The sequence below is a fragment of the Lichtheimia ornata genome (assembly GCF_029851405.1).
Source record: "Lichtheimia ornata isolate CBS 291.66 chromosome Unknown scaffold00107, whole genome shotgun sequence".
NCBI lineage: Eukaryota > Fungi > Mucoromycota > Mucoromycetes > Mucorales > Lichtheimiaceae > Lichtheimia > Lichtheimia ornata.
The window spans coordinates 1-21,295 of NW_026695427.1; the positions used below are offsets into that span (position 1 = coordinate 1).

General features: G+C 43.9%; 4 protein-coding genes and 1 non-coding gene across 5 annotated transcripts; 1 reads left to right on the forward strand and 4 right to left on the reverse strand.

Annotated features, from left to right (window-relative positions):
- Nucleotides 1-377: 377 nt before the first annotated feature.
- On the reverse strand, nucleotides 378-5,568 carry O0I10_011986 (uncharacterized protein; the record flags this gene model as incomplete). The annotated part of the gene is made up of 2 exons (XM_058491937.1): nucleotides 378-606; nucleotides 662-5,568. 2 exons carry the CDS (start codon nucleotides 5,566-5,568, stop codon nucleotides 378-380), a joined length of 5,136 nt encoding a protein of 1,711 aa, XP_058337279.1.
- An 895-nt stretch (nucleotides 5,569-6,463) lies between these two features.
- Nucleotides 6,464-6,535, reverse strand: O0I10_011987. The gene has a single exon. It is a non-coding gene; the product is annotated as a tRNA-Glu (tRNA).
- Nucleotides 6,536-8,909: 2,374 nt separating this feature from the next.
- Nucleotides 8,910-10,295, reverse strand: O0I10_011988 (uncharacterized protein; the record flags this gene model as incomplete). The annotated part of the gene is made up of 5 exons (XM_058491938.1): nucleotides 8,910-9,346; nucleotides 9,815-9,862; nucleotides 9,922-9,960; nucleotides 10,024-10,108; nucleotides 10,170-10,295. 5 exons carry the CDS (start codon nucleotides 10,293-10,295, stop codon nucleotides 8,910-8,912), a joined length of 735 nt encoding a protein of 244 aa, XP_058337280.1.
- Nucleotides 10,296-13,233: 2,938 nt separating this feature from the next.
- Nucleotides 13,234-15,354, reverse strand: O0I10_011989 (uncharacterized protein; the record flags this gene model as incomplete). Its single annotated transcript, XM_058491939.1, has 2 exons — nucleotides 13,234-14,552; nucleotides 14,616-15,354. The coding sequence occupies 2 exons, from the start codon at nucleotides 15,352-15,354 to the stop codon at nucleotides 13,234-13,236; spliced, it is 2,058 nt and encodes a 685-aa protein (XP_058337281.1).
- Nucleotides 15,355-18,393: 3,039 nt separating this feature from the next.
- Nucleotides 18,394-20,709, forward strand: O0I10_011990 (uncharacterized protein; the record flags this gene model as incomplete). Its single annotated transcript, XM_058491940.1, has 3 exons — nucleotides 18,394-18,597; nucleotides 19,452-19,854; nucleotides 19,904-20,709. The coding sequence occupies 3 exons, from the start codon at nucleotides 18,394-18,396 to the stop codon at nucleotides 20,707-20,709; spliced, it is 1,413 nt and encodes a 470-aa protein (XP_058337282.1).
- Between the last annotated feature and the right edge of the window lie 586 nt (nucleotides 20,710-21,295).

The following is a 21,295-nucleotide window of genomic DNA, read 5'->3' on the forward strand; positions in this document are numbered from 1 at the left end:
TATTGCTTAGTGCTTGGTATAGCAAGGCCACAACCCGCAAAACGACATAGCAAATTGACTCAAAAAATGCAAAAATTCCCCCACCGGGAATCGAACCATATAATATTTATTTTGATTTGGGGGTAATTGATATCCAATATAAGGCATGTTGTGAGAAAAGAAAAAACTCGCAAGGGGAGAAAAAGAAAATGTTCTGGACATTACTGGTAGTGTAGCCTATGGATGACATCCTAACATCTGGCGATGACTGGATAATAAACAAGATGATGACGGTGGCGCTGTAATGTAAAGGATCGAGCGTGTCAGGGGATATTTGAAAGAGCATTGTGATACAAGATGGATGTAAAGTGTTGTTGTATTGTGGATAAAGTAGGTGGTCAGTGCATTGTGCGACCTCGGCGGCGAAGATTGTTGATCGGAACAGTATTGGCGCTTGTTGCTGGTGGTGGTTGTGTTGAATGTCGTTGACGAGAAAGTGGAACGCTGTTGCTGCCGGTAGTTGGTGCATGAGATCTGCGAATGTTGCGATGTGAGCGATGATCGCTATTGTTGTGTTGGCGAGTGTTGCGTGGTGGTGAAGTGGTGGATGGTGCACGTGATGTTGATCTTTCTCTTGCATTATGGCGCGTTGATGATGTATCCCAACCATGTGTATGTCCACAGCGTTTGATCCATAAGCGATGACCGAATCGATATATGTACGTCACAAATGATCCATCCATGTACACGTTGAGCATGACCTCGTCGACGAATAAGATAGTTGAGCTGTCGAACATTTTCTGAATCCGTGCCACCCACATCTCCAATAACAAAAGCTGTCAAATCCACGGTGTAGCCCATCTCCTCATATTGCCTCTTAATATCACCATAACGATTCACCTTCCTTTGGCGTGCGTGATCAATGCAGGTACCAGAAGTTGCTTGATTGTTGTTTGAGGTGGATTGGGCGGTGACGGTGACATCGGTGATAAAAACTGTACGCCGTTCCTCATCAAGCACTACCAAATCGGGTCGTTGTCGATCGCTGTTGATAAGTGGTGGTGATTCATTGACCGAGATTTGGGCAGTGGGGTGATTATAGCGAGCAGCTTTTACAAGTCGATTGAGTATTTGATTGTGGCGTTCCGATTGTAGGACTTTGGATTGTTGTGATGTACAAAAGCAGAGAACATGGTGGATGTCTTCACGTTGATGGCAATGTGTGCAGTTCGAATCATTGGATAAACCCCATCGAGCCTTGTTTGCATTGGTAGGCAGCATATCGAAGCGACTCTTGATGGCAAAACGATACGCAGCTGCATGCAATGAATCATTACGAATCCATCTGTTGCTGAGATAGTGCTGCAAGGTGCTAGCAGCTTGGCCTTGCAATGATTGACTTTGCCATTTTGCGAGAAGCTTTTGTTGACAAATACGCTTGAGTCTTCCGATGGCAGTGATACGACGCCGAGTGTTGGACCCATTGTTTGCATTATCATCTCTTCGCAAGCTGAATGTCGTGGCACCATCCAAATCCTCCTCAAGAATGACTTCACATCCAACATGTTGTAGGCAACGTGGCATGTTTGCTGATGGATCCGCTGTGTCCTTGTACCGCTTCTTTTTAAGATGCTCGTATTTACCATGAAGATATTGCAAAATGTGTTGATCGGTGCATCCTTCAGCGGTAGGCGGAAAATCCAATGTCGAGCCATCTTCTGGACGATGATAGCGTTGTTGCAAAAGTGTACCAATTTCTTCACGGATCATAAATTGAACAGCAGGATCTGATGAATTGAGCAAACCAAGAATATGGACAACTTGTGTGCTGCTAGCCCAATCAAGAGGTTCATAGAACCCAAGACCACCATTGTCAATAGGTAAATGATACACAGCTAAGCTGGTCGATGATGGTAGCTGAAGGTATTTGCGGATGGATGTACGTATGGTGCGCCCCAATCGGTTTGCTTGCCATGGTCCAAGGCCATTCAAACGTATATAATATTCGAGCTGCGGCAGGATGAAAGTCTTGATAGCATGATGCTTTTGAAAGATACGTAAACCGGAATTGGCGATGATGTTGAGCTGTCTTTTGATGTGTGCATGTAAACGATGAAAGTCAGCCCAAATCGCATTCCTTTGTTGACCCACACTGTTGCCAAGATATTTCCATGAATCCTTCAAATCAATGCGTGGTATCCGCGTGCCATGGTAACGTAGCTCAATACGCTCATCCGTGCGCCTTTGTTGATTACTGTGCGCGATGGTTGCCGAAAAACATGTCTTGTTTGCATTGATCTTCAAGTCATGTGTATCCATAAATCCAGTGACTATGCGATGAAGACGTCGAAAATGTTCTGGATCGTGTGATAAAATGGTGAGGTCATCGGCAAGTAGCAAATGATTGTGGTAAGCTTGCTGTGTTGTAGGCTGAGCGTTGTTGAGGCGATGACTCAGTTCCAGCATGCATAGAGTGAAGATGAATGGTGATGCTGGGTCGCCTTGTTTGGTGCCACGATGTAGTTGAATGATATCAGTGGATCCAGCATCAGTGCCCACAAAGCAGCTCACATTGTTGTACATGCTCATCACACGTTGTATTGATGAATCATCCAATCCAGCATATACCAGCGCATGGCGAATCCGATCATGAGTGACACTTCCAAAAGCATCACGAAGGTCGTACGAGCAAATGTATAGTAGCAGGTTTCTACGTCGACTTTTGCGTATTGCTGCATGGATGTAAAAGTCGTGTTCAATGCATCCAGGCGTTGGCATGAATCCTTTTTGGTTGTGAGGGATGCGATTTGTTAATGTGCGACGTAACATCCTGTCGAGAACAGCTGAATATAGTTTGCTGGTCGAATTCTGTAACGCGATCGGACGCCAATTGCCAGGATCCTGCATGTCACCTTTTTTGAAAATAAGAATGGTGCGTGACATACGCCAATGTTCCGGTATCCATGCCAACGAGTAACAACGTTGATAAATGGCTTTAAGCCAACGACGCAGCCCACCAAACATGCACCAGATCTTATATGGAATACCATCGAAGCCAGGTGATGATGATTTGTTGAACCTTTTGATGACTTCATCCACATCATCGTCTGTGAAATCCCCAAGTGAGCAAGTTGGATGGAAATCAGGGCGTGGTGTGGGTATTGCATCCGATGTAACTGATCTAGCACCATAGCTATTATCAAAGTGCGTGTACAATCGGTTGGCAGGGATGGTGCATGTTGTTCGTTCACTTGGGTTGACGAGAGAGTCAAACGTCAACTTTGAACGATGGCGATAGCGATGAAACAGGGATGTGGCATCTCTTCCTTCTCTAATAGCGGTGCGACGGCGAAGTAGACGTCTACGATCATGGGCTGAAAGATTGCTGTTGTTGTTTAATCGATCGGTGATTTCAGCTTCATCATCCATATGCTGCAATCCATTCCATTCAATTCGACCTTGATTGTCAACACGTGGTCGTGGCCTAGTGAACTCGGCAATCAACGTGTACAGTGCGTCGTGAAAGTCGTTGTTCTTTTGTGTCACAATAGTGTGGTCATCACCCTCAACAACAAGATGCCGTTCCACAAGCTCATTGATAGCTGCTTCAAAACATAGTCGCTGGTGCTTGTTGTTAAATAGTGGCACACGTAGATAGCGTCGTGATTGTCGTGAATGCATCAATGTTGTAATAGGCGTGTATTCACGAGGTTGATGTGTTGGTCGCCATGGCACAATTGGCTCATCAACTTCCATTGCCGTATTACTCGCATCAATTGGTGGTGGTGATTGTGTGTGTGTGACATCCAAGGATGGTGATGGCGAGTTGCGAGAAGGTGAAACAGAGCGTGTGCGGCGATGTGAGCGTGTGGGTGATGATGAATGTTGGATGTTGTAATCCGAGATCGCTTGTTCAAATGTGGCATCAAACGAGGTTGAGCGTTGTCGACGTGGTGGTGATGAGAGAGATAATGATGCACCATCGTTGACTGGTTGCTCTGGTGAAAGAGGATCCTCAAAAAGTTGATCCCATTCACGAGTAACCTGCTCATTGATTGCTGCAGCTCGTTCATTTGCCAATGATGCCACAGGGCGATCTGAAAGAAGCCATGAATCCACACTATTGTTGTCGTTGTCATGATCACGTGCTGGATGTGCTGCTATAGTCGAATGCTGTAATTGTCGATCGTCGTTGCTGCTGTGTGCCGTTGTTGTTGCTGCTGCTGTGGTGCTGTCGTTGCTGATATCCAATGCTGGCGCTCCAGTATCCTCCCCATCATTTGTTGCTACTTGCACATGCTCATCATTACCATTGTCATTATCCCCAGGCTCATCAGGTGATGCATCATGATTATCATTGTCAAGCGTTAATGGTGAAATTCGACCTGATGATGGATGCAAATCCAAAGAACGCAAAAAGTCGAGAGATTGTGAAGCTGTATCAGCCGAGATAATTGGTGGTGGTGTAATGTGGCTATCTTCATCATCTCGAGATATTCTATGGCGTCTTTGTTGTGAGCGAGTGTTGGTTGATGGCCGAGTGGATTGAGATGTTGATGAGCTGCTGCTACTGTTGGCATTAAAATTGCGACGAGATCTCCCATGATGATCAGGTTGTGGTGATCTATCCGCCATAGTACGTTTAATGCCAATGATGTGCTGTGATGGTGATGGAGGTTGCTGCAAATCCCGAAATGGTGCTAAGCGTGGTGTTGCATATGGCGTGGTGTCTGGTGATGATGTAGGTGATGCAATGTTGACAGGATGTGTGGTGGCAGCTTGAGTCTGACGAGTGCGTAAGTTGGAGACTGCAGTATGAATGATGTTGTTATGCTTCCAAACATGACGCTGTCGTAATTGTTGCTTCACATCATTAACATCCCATCCAACAACACCAACGATATCCTTCAAAACATCAAGCTCACGACCAGCAAATGGCAACTTCCAAGAATTCGTTGCTAGTGCATCCACAAGGCCAGGGTGTGTGCGTCTATGTGTCACCATGTCGTTTGAGGGTAGGAGCCGATCACAGCCAAAGCAGAACTCTTGTGCAAACTCATTTTCTGGTTCCTCATCAGCATTACATGCGTACTTTAGATGCTCTGTTATTGTACGCTTTTCGATGTCTCTATAACCACATTGCCTTGGACAACTCCAAACAGGACGCAAGTGTTGATAGTGGTGTTTGAGATGATGTTCTTGAAGGTGAGTGAGGTCTGTGAAGCGAGCGGTTGCACAACGAGGACAAACAAAGGACTTCGTGCTAGAGATCACTGCAAAGTCGATGATCGGTGTTCCACTTGGCGCTGAATCCACGAGAGGCGGTACACGTGCTTGGTCATCGGTGAGAAATTCTTTGATGCATGAATGTGACATTAAAGCTGATCGAGACTTAAAGGTCGTATCACAATCATAGCATTCAAAGATCACGGTTGTTGGCTGTTTGTGGACCTTGGTGCTGTGTTGAGCGAGAGCACGGCTTGTGTAGTAAAACTTAATCTCGTCCTCTTCAGGATCGCAAAGGCGACATGGGAAAATGGCTGTATCGATCTTGGCTCGGAAGATGATACCGAGATTTGGAGGTGTCATGTGCGTAAAATAAAGTTGGTGCTACTGAAATGGAAACGTATATATATATTGGACGCTGCGTAATCGTTCGCAATGTCGAAATGGCGAGGTGACAAGACGTGTGTCAATGGCGTCGAAAAGAGATCAGGTGAGAGAGGCGGAGAAGCTGATTCTTATGCAACTGAGCAAGTACACCTTTCCTTTGACACAAGAAGAGAGATGAGCGTCTGGAGATGTACAGGCCGTGCAAGAAATGCCGAACGTTGCAATGGAGCCGCTGTCGATCGTCAAGCTGTTGTTGCTTCCCCACAAGATTGGTATCAAAAGATTCGTCGCAAGGAGCTCTTTCAAAGGTACTTAATGCAAAAAGTACGTTGTGTCGCAGCAACATCTTGGATCTTCTTGATCGGCATTATTCTTTTGTACAAAGCCATCATCTCATTACTTTCATGCTGCGCCCAACATCTTTACTTCGCCACACCATCATGCTTAGCCCTCCCACAATATACTTGTCGCAGCAACATACCGGATCTTCTTGATCGGTATTATCTTTTTATACATCTTTATCATCTTATCTTCTTTATGCTGCGCCCTCCATCATTACTTCGCCACATCCATATTACTTAGCCATCTTGATATACTTAGCCCCATCCAACAATTATAAATAGTGGACGATCTCATAGAATAAAACATCATCTTACGTTCTCTTTACTTTATTGTCTATTTGCCTGTGTGGCACTATTCTCCTTCGTGGTTCTATTCCTGTGTGGTCTTATTCCTTCGTGGTCTTATTCCTGTGTGGTCTATCTATCCTTCGTGGTCATTATCTCCTTCGTGGAAGTCGTCTATTATCCTGTGTGGATCCAAAAAGAAAGACGACAGTTGTGATAGCAAATTGACTCAAAAAATGCAAAATTTCCCCCACCGGGAATCGAACCCGGGCCACCTGTGTGAAAGACAGGGATCCTGACCACTGGACCATAGAGGATTGGGAGACAGTTATTTTGATACGGCCCGTGGTGGTATATAAGTTGGTGGCCTGCCTGGTTTGGAAGGTTGTTGAAATGGCATGAAATGAGTATCAAGACGTAGCGGAGTGATCAAGGATGATGGTGATGAAGACGAGACGTCGATATGGAGGCTCATTGTGGAGCAATTTCAAGTAGAAGTAGTTGGCGGATTCATTGGTCGGAGTGAAGTGGTAGCTTGCAGCCCATCAGCAGCTCCCTTCACCTCCCTTACACATGGCCAATGTTTTTGCATGAATGTGAAACCTTTCTGTGGCTGATCCCTTGCCGGTAAAAGGGACATCAAAATAAACTTTTTATCAGGATCGTTTTTTTCTTTCTCTAATTTTGTGGTTGCCTGGTATCAGAACGACGCTGTCAGAACGGTACAGGAACGCATTATTATTCTTTTTATTGTATACATCTGTCAAAGGACTACCGAGCTATAAGAATCCCCCTTTCCTTTCTTTACATTGTATTTCTACCACATCTGGCGTATCACACGTATCAATTTTAACCGCTGGGTCGGCGCATGAGAAAGCCCCCACCTGCCATATATGGTAGTTGAGAAAGTGACTGCTTTGGAATGAAAAAATGGTACCAGCGTGTAGCTGAAGTGACACGCAATACGATAGTAAATTAGGAATATGTATTGTGAAGGGCATTGGCGAGGAATATGAAGGAATAGGTGGTTGATAATCCTATTTTTTGTATGCAAGGCCTATCTTCCTTAAGGAACTGGTATAAAATTTCTGGAAGAAAGATTGATTTGAGGCCATTGTTGTACTTAAGTTCCTTATCTAGTTTTCTAAACCAATCCAGCGCTTCTCCTTTCAAGTGGTGGTTGATTAACTAATACTTGAGGTCATTTATAAGACAATTCCTTGCGCTGGCATGCTTATGGAACTCTTCTAAAAACGCAACTGGGTCCTCGTGCATGCCCTTACCTGAAAAGTAATACATGCGAAATGGTGTGATGAAGGACGATGAAGGACACGTGACTACACAGCTCGGCATGAAGAGACCCGCTCCCAAGAACCCACCCTGGCATAACCAATATGACACAAAGTACAAGTGCCACCTCCTCTCTCCCATACAAACCTTATCAACAATCATATAAATATCCCATGTAGCGAACAAAGAATCCTTAGTGAGGTTCCTGATACTTTTGAGCAGCTATGTGAGTATGTGTATGTGCCTTTTTTGATAGTTAGAATGTTTATACTTTTATGTTGTATTCCTTTAGCTGTATCCTAGTTCTCTACCACATTTGTGCTTTCTCTCTCTCTTTTGTGTTCTTTCTCGATTGTATTTCTCTTTGAGCTTTTGTCTTTTGAGACATCCTTTGTATCTTTATTTGCAGCAGTAGACCATTCAGCATGTAGTTTTAGATAGATGACTTCTGATTTGGACACCTCGACTCACACGGCAGGGTATTCAGATATAGGCCTCGCTGCTGATCCTCGCCCGGTTTATTCATTTCAATAGCTATGGTATCCCATACCCAGGCACCCTATATGCTTGGTGCTGTGCCATAGGAAATTGGTATGGATTGTACATAGAATAGAATGGGAAGCTCCTTGTGGCCAAAAATGATGGGTTGATGGCACAATGGGATAAAATGGTAATTGGATCGGGTACCATTGACATTGAGAGATACTTGATGCTGTAGGAAAAATCCACCATCGTTGCTGATACATGGCTATTCCACCATGAAATATAGAATCCGGATCAAAAACAGGTTTGCCATGTGAGTCGAAGCATCTATGAATGCTGTGATCTAAATCTCCGCTTTATTGAGAGAATACAGCTAATGAAGAATTGAATACAATAAAAAGGAAAGGGATGGCGTCGGTGGGAAGATTCATGTGTCAGGTTTGAGCTAGTCCTCCTAGGTAGTTCTTTATCACCATCTTCCGACTATTGGCAAAAAATGCGTGTTAGCTCTTTGATCCTTTGAATTTTACTCTCCTTTATACTTGCCTTGTCTGGTTCTTGCGCCATTGCTTGTACTCTTCCTTTACCTTTGTTTTGCCTTCTCCATGCTTTATTAAACAGCTTGTAATCATCCAGCATGTACATCACCAGCTTTGTGTTGGCCATAAAGGAGTCTCATCCCACTGTCGGTTTCCATCCGTCAGCTCGTGCACCTCCACATGATCCTTCTAACACAATAAGACATATGAAGATTGGTGTCGGATATCGTCATGAATCCTGTTACTTTGATGGTGGGACTCTTAAGGATCAATTGCATGCTGGCTCCACCATCAACCTTGCCAACCAAGAACAGTACTGCACGTTCCAGTGGAAGTTGCTTCATAGGATCCTCGTTCTTCAGCCACCTTATGAACCAACTCAATGCAACTTGTGGATCTCACTGCTTGCCTTGTTCATAGTCGTTCCAAACAGCCCCTCTAGAAGTTTCCAAACATTGTGCACAGGATGTGGATTGAGAACAACGGTACGTGTAATTCGATGTCCATGGCGTCGTTCTTTGGGTCCATAAACTTGCAAGGTGGCATTCTTGGTGGGATCATGAAAGGTAAATTGATCCAGGTCAACATGTTCAATGTCGGCAGGACGCATGAAATCACAAATGCCCAAAAGCCAACAGAGTTTGGTAGTGCGATCCGCAACGCTCATGTTGGAGTTGTTGCCCAAGGTATGAAAGTGCTGCAAGATAGGCTCGATAGTAATGGTCGTATGGCGTGCTGGTTGCACATTGAAGTCCTTAAAATCATCGTTGGCTCCTCTCCAAAGGTCGTGGAACAATGCTGCCTTTGGGTTCTTTGCTAAGTGTCTCGGAATTGATCATCGGCTCAGCAATTGATTGCTGGCATCACAACACATGCCAAAAACTCGACGCATATGGATGTGCTGGTATAGCTTGGGAATCAAGAGGGATGTTGGTGAACGAAACACGATCCCATCAGGTAGAGCTGTTTGTTTGTGATTGAATGGCAGGAACTTGTTTGAGCAGTGCCGCATCCACTAAACCAAAAAGGGAAAATCAATGTATGCTCGTCACTATAATGTAGTCAATTACTTACCATTACTGAATCAGCTTGACGTCAAGGTCTTTTGGAGGCACGCTCTTCTGCTTTTCTCCTGTATGCTCGCGAGAATTCCTCTTATGCCTTCTCCCTTCTCTTGCGCCTTATCTCTCGTTCATCTTGCCTGGAACAAGCGGCATCTTTTCGAAGAACATTTAGCAGGTGAGTATTCTTTACATCAAGTGCATATTGGCTTTCCACACATACCCCGAGTCGACATTCGTTGCTTGCTTGGAGTCTTGCTAGAAGATGAAGCTACATAATACAAGGTAAGTAATCTCTATATCAAGTGCATGTTGATTTTCCACACATACCATGAATTGGCACAGGCTTTTCAGAACGAGAGGAGGAGGCTGTACATAATAACAGATTAATAAACCTGTTTTTGATTTGTCTTTATGCATTGATCAACCTACCCTGTTCCGGTTCCTCCACAAGCAACACCTCTTCGGTCTCTGGTGGACCATCATCATCTTTGAATTGAACTCGTTTTGCAATGGCCTATGGAACACAATACCAGTGTTGGTCATCATCCATCCCTCATGTCAAGTATCATTCGAACCACATACCTCAATTGGTTTTTGCGAGCATCCTTGTAGTGAGTAGGAATGCCATAGTCATATCGCCTTTGGGAGTTTACATGGTAGGTAAGGATTCCTTGTAGGGTGTTGATCACACATTGGTTCATGAAAAAGGTCACATGGTAGCTCTCGATAGAATTGGAGGTGCGTTCCTTGTTGTTCTGGAGCTTGTCGAAATAATGCAATACAGCTTTTGAATGCTTGCAACATGCTACCACCAGAGGTTTCAAAGAGGGTAATCGAGATAGCGATCCTTTTCATATCCAAGCAATCGTGACGTGTTGATGATCATCAATATCCGGACCTTTGGGGAGCTTTCATCCATTGCAAGCCAATAAGATCGCAGCGACACCAAGTTTCAATCATATGCCATAGCATCCATGGCGGGATCCACTCGTTTGTTTCCAGCTTCAGGATCCCCACATCCACATCTTCCAAGGTTTGACCCACACAATAAAATAGATCCGATAGCATCCAAACGTCCTTCAAAGATATCGCTATGCAATGAGCCTTTTATGAATACTCAAACTTGCCAATTGCCTCATACCATTACTTACAGGACACTTTAAATAGTCGTAAACAATCGGCCATTGTAGGAGCAACGAACATGAATGGAAATCCTTCAAGTTGAGAGTAACTAAGATGGTGGATGTAAGATGGACATGCAGCGATCATTTCAAAAGTGCTCATGATGACATACCAGTATCCTTATCAAAGCATAGTGTGGTGGTTACAAAGGTTGTTCATGCCAGGTCTTGCATACATATGAATAAAAAAAGGCACCAATGGATGGAGTGACCGTATGATGTGGAATGAAAAAGGATGATACAATGTCGAAGGGTGGTTGTTGATTGAGTTGATAGCAAACAAGAGTCGTCTAGTGATAACTTGTCGAGCTGATTGCAGTCGTTGATGGTCGATGTATTAGCTGCAACCTTGAGACCAATATCCAATTACGCGTACGGCGTCTTCTTTGATGTCCATATTGAAGATAAATGTATCCTTATCCCCGTGATGCTCATGCTTCTAAGGCCTTGTGGAACTACGTATACGCTGCCAACGCCATAGTTTTGTCATAGAGAAGTCCAGCTTGACGATCCACGCATTGCTGCAACTCGATGGGAGATTGGGTAATGGTGCTGTTGACATTCTTGTGTCTGACAGAGACAATGAGTTGATCGTACAGCTTGCAGCAGTTGGTCAGGTCGTTGTTGAAAGGTGGGTGTGGAGGTAGCAGGGAGGGAGAAAGCTCGATCATGCCGACGCGTAAATAGACACCGCCTCTCTCATAAAGGCAGCCTTACTGATACCAATCCACGTGATACCTTTTTGATGCTTGGAGAGTGAATATGAAATAAAGCCCATTTTGTATACATAATCAGTAAAGTGTACCTCTTTCCCTTGTATGGTTTATGTAATTACCTGCAACGATTATCAACAAGAACATGTCATTGCATTTGCACTTGTGCAGCACCAATGTCCCTTTTTACGGCCTTCCATGTATGACCCAGAGACCTTGTTGTATGCCATCCAACTCAACCACCAATCATCATATACGCGTATAAGCCGCTCGCCATCCAATAACCTTTACAAAACACCAATCATACAATAAAGGCCAGTATCCAATGATTGTCCAATATCATCACCCAGTTGTTGTGTCTATTTCATGGATCATTGTTGCAATAAGTATTGTATATGGGATCATCAGCTTCTGAAGGGGGTGCAAATCACTAGTAACGCGGCCAATGTTGGATCCGACGTCGATCGAATGAACCAGGGCAAGCACCTTTTGCACGTAGTCTTTGGTTGATTGATATCCATTTCATATCATCCTTCACAAGCAGCGACATTTTGTGGTGCCGTATCCACCGGTGCCGTGTAGTGTCGTATTGCAGAAACAGGATTGCTGTAATAAAACGTTCCAATGCCCATACGTGTTGATGAAAATACACATCCCACATCGAAAGTCCTTGACATGCGGTCGTAGTGGAAACACAAGGTATGTATACGGTAAATGTAGGCTAGTGGAAAAATGATGTGTTATTATCCGCTACCAATATACATAGTCGAATCCAGGTGCTTACTTTGTATGTGATCCAGCGGCTCATGCATTCCCCATATCATACATATCCTCCTTGTGCCAATGTCGTGTATCTAATCCTGGAAACAAGCACCAGCTGCTTGAAGGAGTGACAAATGCGACTGATGACCCGCCTTGTGCCTGATAACATGAATACGTCATTTCTTGTCAGTAACCTTGTGCACTATCACACATCTTCTCCACCCATGAATTACCTTTGTCAACATCCCATCCCTTGCACACAGTCTGGTTCCATCATCATACTTTGTTGTGGGAATATATCATTCACGCCATGTGGAAGTTGCTTGTATCCTTGTCAACCGCATGGATATGGCAACCAATAACGCGTTGCTGTGGTTTCTGAAAGCGCTCTTATCCTTTCTCAAAAAAGACATATGCTTGATTCAGTAACGGTAACTGCAGCAGCACCTGTTCTCGTGGTAAGCGTGTACCTGGAGAGCTGAGACGAGACCAATAGCCTGTGTCGGGAACGGCGTTATCGCAACGTACCAACGTAGCAATGAAGTCTACCATGAATACCTGTAACAGAGCAACGATTCCAATGTCGAGCACAGAATTGCCAATGAGGAGTGGACGAATACATCGTTGTTGGTTGTTCAATGGATTGGTTGTTCAGAGATGTAAACGCGTAGAACAAAGTGTACAAGGCAAAGGTGGAGGTTTATGCCGCTGAGGCAAGAAACCCCCTTTAACCTAAAAATCTCCGGATACACAAAAATGCATCATCCCCTTTGCTGTTATCTTCCCAACTCACTTACCCCCGTTACAAGTTTTAGTAGCAGTTGTATATAAAAGTGATTATCAATAAAGTTGATCTTCTTTACAGCCCAATAGTATAGCGTGATCTAAAACGTGTATTTGCTATGCATGCTGCATTACGTAAATGGTTGCTTATTGAACAAAACATAATCCAGCTTGGATTGCTTGTAATGTCACACTTTTATTTAATTAGGATGGGGCTTATATTGAAGATTGGGTATAGCCATTTGAATACATCTAACTACATCACTATCCTCTGCATGACAAAGTCTAAGGGTTTTCAACTGAAGACATGCACTCAAGCAGCGTAAAGCAGTAGCTGAAGGACCCTCACCCCACGTATATATATCGAGATGCTGGAGGCGTTTAAACCGAGGCAATTGATAGACAATGGCATCCGTAATAGTACGCGCCTTGAGCTTTAATCCCTCTAATGTCTCAGCCAGGTTACGAAGGAATTGCGTATGATCGTCACCCAAAGATCCGTCAACATGTGCTATCGACAGCCTTTTGAGATCTTTAAACCGTGAAATGGATTCCAGTAATGAAATGTTGGCATGATCGGTTGCAATGTTCAATGTTTTGAGTCTCGACTGATATGCATGCTCTTCAAAGGCCTGCCGTAACATATCTTCTCGATCAGCAAGTACACTTTCGGACACACCGCCAAAGTCAATGTTCCGGATATCCAATGTATGCAGATGATGGAGGTGTTGCAAAGAGGAACGTATCACGTGCTTGTCGATAGCAGCACCGAGTACAAGCAAAGTCTCTACCTTGGGAGCATTGCAAAGTATATTTCCAAAGAACCGGCAAAACAAATGTACAGATAGCTCCTGTGCTTCCCAGTGCTTAGGATCCCTTATGGTAAATGTGACATGCCTGAGTTGGGGAAATGCAACGCGCTCAGCTTTGTCAAAAGAACGTGGATCGAGCGCTTTGATTTCATGTGGTAGATCGATAGCAAGGTGTTCAAGCGTTGTACAATGTCGATTCACAAGGCCAATGACATCATCCATAGCAACCTCCGTATTATTGGCAGTGATGTACAAGGAACGTAATCCACTTTTAGTATCTCGTATTCCTGATGGGTATCGCTTTTTAACAAGCATTCTGTTGAATTCAAGATGCTGCAGCCCAATGCAATATTGATCGATCCATGATAGTACTTTGCAATCCTGTACGTTCTGAATAGTGAGGCGTTGTAGAGAAGGAAATGACCGGAGAATCCTTTCGACACCCTTGTCGTCAAGCCTCTCGTGAGAATCCAGCTCTAGTTGTCTCAATGTCGGGTAAAATGGCAGTTGGCCACGATCCAGTATCACTTTGGCGATCTTCAATGATGTCAACTTTGTGCAAGCGTGAAGTATCTGTGCCAGTGCCATTGTCCCATTCGTATCCTCTCTCCATAACGTTGCATTCACAATCTCCAAATGTCTCAGCGTGCTGTTCAACTTTTGTAATCCGCAATACGCTCTTTCTAAATTGCAACAAGATGAACGACCTATAAATCATCCATCACATTAGTCAAGCATTTCTCATCCACGTTTGAAAAGTAGCGACTTACTTGAAATGCTCAATCGTTTGATTGAAGAAAACCGTCCACGCTCCAAAAATACATAAAATGGCTCTTTATTGGTGCTTATTGCGAGTGATGTGACATGCTGGGAAAACTGAATCGCTTGATCGTGCCCTTTTGATAATGTTTTTGTCTGAGCCGATGAAGATATCCGATAAAGATCGTCTTTAGACCATGCATCAATGACATAGGAAAGTGTGCCTGATTGCGAAAGACGTTCACGCCATGCCATTGATACATCCAAATACGCATGATAGCTCTGGTCTCCTCCACTGCCTTCTCCAATCAACATGGGAGCGATGCGTAATACAATATCCATTGGTAGCTTGTTGATCATGTCAATCTTCTGTTCCAGTTGCCGAGTCGATTCGTTCATAGCATGGTCGATCTCATCATGTAAGCCATCATCATCTGCTGCTGCCAAGGTCCCTGCTCTCTTGTATATCGCCAACGCCTTTGAATGATAACCATACTGTGCATAGATCTTTCCTTGACGATAGTATCCACGACGTGATAAAGGAGCGAGTTGTTGCATACGACGTGTATCCTCTAAAGCGTTCTCAACCTTTGCACATGCGCACCAGGATCGTGCTCGAATGTCCAACATTGACATCTGAAGGTCGGCCTTGTCCATTGCGAGAGTGGATTGACGAATAACATGCTCATGTTGACCTTGTTGATAGGCGACATCAAGCTCGTGTACAAGTGGGTGAAAATGGTTGGTCATAGACTGAGAAACGGGCACAAGCAATTTCCATCCAGCAGTGCAAGGTGAAAGGTGACACAGCCTGGTGTTGCTTAGCAGTATTGTATTACCATGGATCCATCTCCTTATCCTTGGCAATTGTGTCATTGGCAACCACTTTATCTCTATTGAAACCAAGCGATCACTCCAAGGAACACTCTTGCATGGTGCTTGCTTTAGAATCTCGATTCCAATACGGGCCTTCATTTTTTCCTTATCGTCACAATCCAAACATACACTACATGCGTAATCCATTACCCTTATCCAATAAACATCGGCATATCCTTTATATCGTAAAATACATGCAATCTCTCGAATCGTGTGAGCAACGTCAATAAGAAACGAGCCTATATCCTTCATAAAAGTCGCACAGCATGAAAGTCTTGATCCACGTCATCCATGAGTGATTCTACATCATCATCAGTTACCCTGTTCCTTATCATCTTCGCTTTCATCCATTCTTACCCTCATCCACAACGGCATTTTTAGCATGTCCATCTTCACGTTTGCCAGACTTCTTATAGCGTGGGTAGATATTCTCTTCATGGTAGGATGCTGCCATCATCATCGTCATCATCATCCTTTTGGCAGTAGGTCCATAACATCATGTAGCCGTGTATGAATCAAACGTTTACGCATGTCCAATGATGTAAAAAGGTTCATAACGAACACCACACGAAACGATAAGCAATAAAGGGCTTGAGCGTTTGTTCCAACAAGAGGTAACAGGGTCCGTTGCTGATATTGGTTGCTTGGTTTCTTGCATGGCTCAATAGGGTATAGTGGGTTGATCCAAGCATCAAAGTCTTTGTGTCAGCGTAAGAACAAGAGCCAGTAACAGTAAGCAGCCGATGAGTGCAAGCGACATGAAGACAATGGGAGGTTGGTCATTCAATGGATCGGTTGCCGTTGCTGTTGTTGCGTATCCTTCATAAACGCTTAGCTGTAAAAGGGTGCGGAGTGGTGTTTACGGGGATTTCCTTATGTCATGCCGAATTAACCTTTGAAATCCGGACAGCCTTCACGCTGAAAAAGTTCTAAGTCGCGCTTTTTTATGGACACCTCTTTTCTGTGCTCTCCTCATTGCTTCTTGGCCGATAACCTGAATCGCTCTACAATCTAGTGAGCACCTTGCAAATGGACACAAACAACGTTTACAAAGTATTCTTGTCAATTGGTTCGACATTGCTGGTTCCAAAAGACTATTTGGCATGCGTGCAGGTAACGTTATCACTTTTTCCAGTCAGCCCAACTTTATTATTGACTGCAACAACCCACCTCATGCTTCGTTCCCTTGGGAGCCGAAACGAGCTAACGTATAGCAGAGATACTCTCTTATCTTGCGGTTCATACGATATCCAATCACAATGGAGGTACCTTTTCTACCGTTTCTTGACATACATAGGTGATGATTAAGGATACTTTTCAACATAGCCAATACAATGCAATTACAGCACACGAGTACAGCAAAGACAACGACAAGGGAGAGGGTTATTGTCAGCTACTATATCCATCATTGGCGTTGAAGTCGCGCATTGCCTGGGATAGATCAATTATTGTTGTAGTGTTCGATCCATTCTTCGAGTCGGTCATAAAGCTCCTAGTTGGTGTTGTCTTTCGCAATCTTCTTTTGAAAAAGGCTCTGGGATTGGGACATGGAAGTGGATGCTTGGTAACTTGATGGTGGTATGAGGGATGATGATGACGGGGATGGGGATGTTGATGATGGAGGGGAACACGTGTGTGTATGGATGGGAAGGATCGTTGCAAAGGTTGTTGGCATTGCTGTGCAGGGATGTAAAAGCAAACAATGTACGTACATCCTTCCACAAAAACAAACCAAGTACGTACATCGTTCCACAGAATACAACCATGTAGGTACATCCTTGAACAAAAGCAAACCATGTACGTACATCCTTTGACAAAAACCCTCCATGTACGTACCATGTTGGTTTGAGTTCAAATATGGTACGTACATCCTTTGACAAAGTCCAGCCATGTAGGTACAGCCTTCGACAAAAGCAAAACATGTACGTACTTTGTTTGTGTGAGCCAAATCGGGATGGTGTAATGCATGACACAAACAAATGATGAGATTAGGATGATACGCTGTCCGCTATTTACACAAGTCGGCAAAACACGCTATGTACACTCCATCTTGCATTTATTTTGTTAAGGTTGTATGTTAATGCTTATAATGAAAGGTGCGTGTAACTGCTAAATTATAGCCATGTAGCTTTTGTTTATGTTGCAGTTCGGTATAAGAGGGATGCCCATTTGAGGGTTTTATTATGAGAACGCATGTTTTGCTTATATATCATCACATCCAATATGTAAAGGAAGAGAAAAAAGTTGTGTTTGGCTGCCTGTGTAGGCCTGGTAGCAATAAAGAGCGCGACCTTGAAGACTTTTTAGTGTGAAGTGCTGTCGGGATTTCAAAGGTTAATTCGGCATGACATAAGGAAATCCGTGTTTACGGGTGTCGACAAGGAAACGGGAATAACCCAAGAGGTGAATTGGAGTGGACAAAGGTGCTGCATAATTATAGCAGTGGCTTTACCCCGCACGAATGGATCGGATAAACAAGGAGAACTTTGCCGTTACACAAAACATGCCATCCATTCACGCACATAAAGAGTAACCAACTTGACATTCACCATAAAGATAAAAGCATGCATAATAGTCGTCATGGTTAGTTAGGCTAGTAGCATGAAAATCCTTATAAATCTCACACGATCAAAGAATAAACAAGAGACTCTCTTTCGCACTTTTCTCTGATTGACCAACGAGGGGCACGAAGCCAAAGGAAAACAGGGGTTTAATCAGAAAAATGTATGTACAGGACACAACGACGAGAGGATAAGAAAAAGGAAGGCTAAGACATCAAGGCTTGTTTTATGTAGCGTGATTCTATTGTATACATTACTTGCTGCTTGTATCCAGTAAACGCTTGCTGCATTGTCTTGTGGCACCTTTCAAGGTCATCAAACAAGTTATTGGCATGTGTTGCATACTTTGGATATGAACGAAGCTGCCGAGGTGGATAACGTATTCTCTATACAAGAAGTGGACGTATGCAAAGATTTTACGCAAGCACAACAAAAGCAGATCATGACCATTGTCAATAAGCATGAAGATCGTTTTGCAAGCAAGCTGACAAAGGTTGGAGAGCTCAAGGTGGAACCTTATCGAATGGCGCTGAAGGATGATGCACGTCCCAAGAAGGTTGCTCCATATACATTCCCACGCGAGGCCAATGAGTGGTTGAAAGGGATATTTGTCACAGCTTGAAGAGCTTGGATTTATAGAAAGATGTAATGGTCCATGGGATGCTGGTGCCCTTCTCATCCCATCAGACGTTGAGAAGATGTCGTGAACCGATACCACCGTTCACTCTTTATCATACAACGGTTGATCTATACCTTATTGAAGGTCACTTTATGTTCGGGTACAGGATCCACACATCCGAGTAGTTCACACACACAATAAGGAGATGGCACACCTATGAGAGTAAGAGGTAACAAATAATGAATGTGGACTTGACTTTATCATAGAGAGAGCTCCTACGCCACTACACGCATGACTTACACAAATCAACCATTTGTGCCACCTACACACGGGTCCCATCATCACTGCGTATGCCAACTCATCCACATCCTGAAGCAGGAAGCCACATCAACAACAACCCAAATATCAATCCCTTACGCCATCATCCATCAAAGCTATAAATAAGCGCACTCAATTATTTGAAATAAATCATTCCACTTTTATCGAGTCTCACTGTATTCTCTCATCTTTTTTTCTCATCATCTTTTATTGTGCGCATTTCAGAAGAGAGCTTCAAAATCAAAGTTCAAGGTTAGGCCCTTGAAGAAGGAACCGAGGTTGCGCAGCAAGAAACAAGGTACAAGCCAGCCTGTGTGAACGTTATCTGTTAAGGCGGATATTTGCCGCATGGTCAAGAGGTTATTGAGAAGTCCGACCATGATGTTAATGGGGCCAAGGTGGATCACCATTGTTCAGCTCCTCCACTCAAGGCCAGTGAAAAGGACCCATATCGACTTGTTTTCAATTATAAGCCCATCAACTCGGCTACAGTGGATTCTGGTTACCCTATTCCAAACATCCATGAGCTGTTTACACGTTTGGGAGGTGCAAACTACTTTTCTATTATGGACGCGATGAAAGGCTTTTGGCAGTTACCATTCCATGAGGAATCAAGGGACTTGACGGGCTTTGTAGTAAACTGTGGAGGATACTCTGAATGGCGTTGGAAGCGTTTGGCCATGGGATTGAAAGGAAGTCCGGGCGCATGGCAAAGCCTGATGGATGATTTTTTCAAGGATCCAATTAATGTGTATCTCATGGTGAATATCGACGACGTAGTGGTGTACAGCAAGACGTTTGATGAAGATTTGCAACATTTGGATGAGGTATTCAAGATGGCCAGCCATGTCAACCTCTCATTTTCAAAATGCAAGTGTAAATTTGGCTTCTCGGAGTTGAAGGTACTGGGCTACCAAGTGCTCAGGGAAGGATTTGAAATGCTTGATACGAAGGTATCCAAGATCATTAAATGGGCCAATACCTCAAGATAAGGAAGAGTTGTCCCGTTTCATTGGTTCGGTACCATACTATCGACGTTTTATACCTCACTTTTCTACTTTGTTGGAGCCATTGAATCGATTACGAAGAAAGGGTATTGACTATGTATGGGGAGAAGATCAGCAGGCGAGTTTCGATGAATGCAAGAGGTTGATGTCGATCAAGCCCATATTACAACATCCGGATTTCACACGCAAGTTCTATTTGTTCACCGAAGCCTCGGATGTGGGATTAGGTGCTGTACCCACGCAGCGAGGTGAAGAAGCTATGGATAGCACACAAGTATATTTGCCCATCTACTTTGGCAGTCGAAGCCTGAACGATGCTCAACGAAGATGCTCTACCTATGAGAGAGAGTTTATGGCTATTGTTTACTTTGTGAACTTCTTTCGTTTGTATTTGTTGGGTCGCGAATTCGAGGTGATCACTGATCATAAGGCATTGTCTTTCTTGCCGGATATCAAGGAGAACACCTCTGCTCGTGTGGCACGATGGATGGTTACACTATCCATGTACGACTTCGAGATCCGCTATATGCCAGGAAGGTTGAATGTCGTTGCAGATGCCATGTCAAGCATGCCTTTGGATGTGAGCGATGCTACAGCAGCTGAAGAAGTCATTGTGGATGAGTATCTACCAATGTATGCTATCCATGAAGATGAACATCAAGAGGACGCATCAAGAAAACGGCTGAGAGTATATAAGGATTGGGGAGGACTTGAATATGTATGAGGTTTATCAAGCATGGTATTATACTTATCCAGCTTGAGATACCCACGGCACTTAAGCTCACAAGATCGAGAACGTATCCGCAAGATGAGCCAAGGGAGGCTGCATGCATTACAAGAACTAACACTGGTGACTATATGTGTTCATTGGAAAAATGTAGCTATCACATCCTTTTTTACCAAATCTGAAATAGAGAGGCGTGCGTTCAACCACTTTTGCCCCAACATGCGTACCACTTGCAAGATATTATTTTCACTTCCGTTCCTCCTAGCATAGCTTGGTATGGCCCCAATGATTTGCCTACACCTATTGAATGACCTGGTGTCTTTGTGTGCTTCTCGACCGCCATTGACAACTGATTGATGCTGTGCTTCAAAACGGCTTGCTATCTGGTGGTTCATATTAGACATTTGATGTTCAATTACGGGGACGGCTTTTTGCAGGTTAAAATCACGTGGCTCCTTATGAGAGTCAAGTGCTGCATTCAAGGACAATGTTTGAGTGGTCATTTTTCCTCAAAGGTTGCCTTCCTTATACACAATGATCACACTTCAAAAAGCAAGTACTCTTGATCTTCAAATAAAGGATT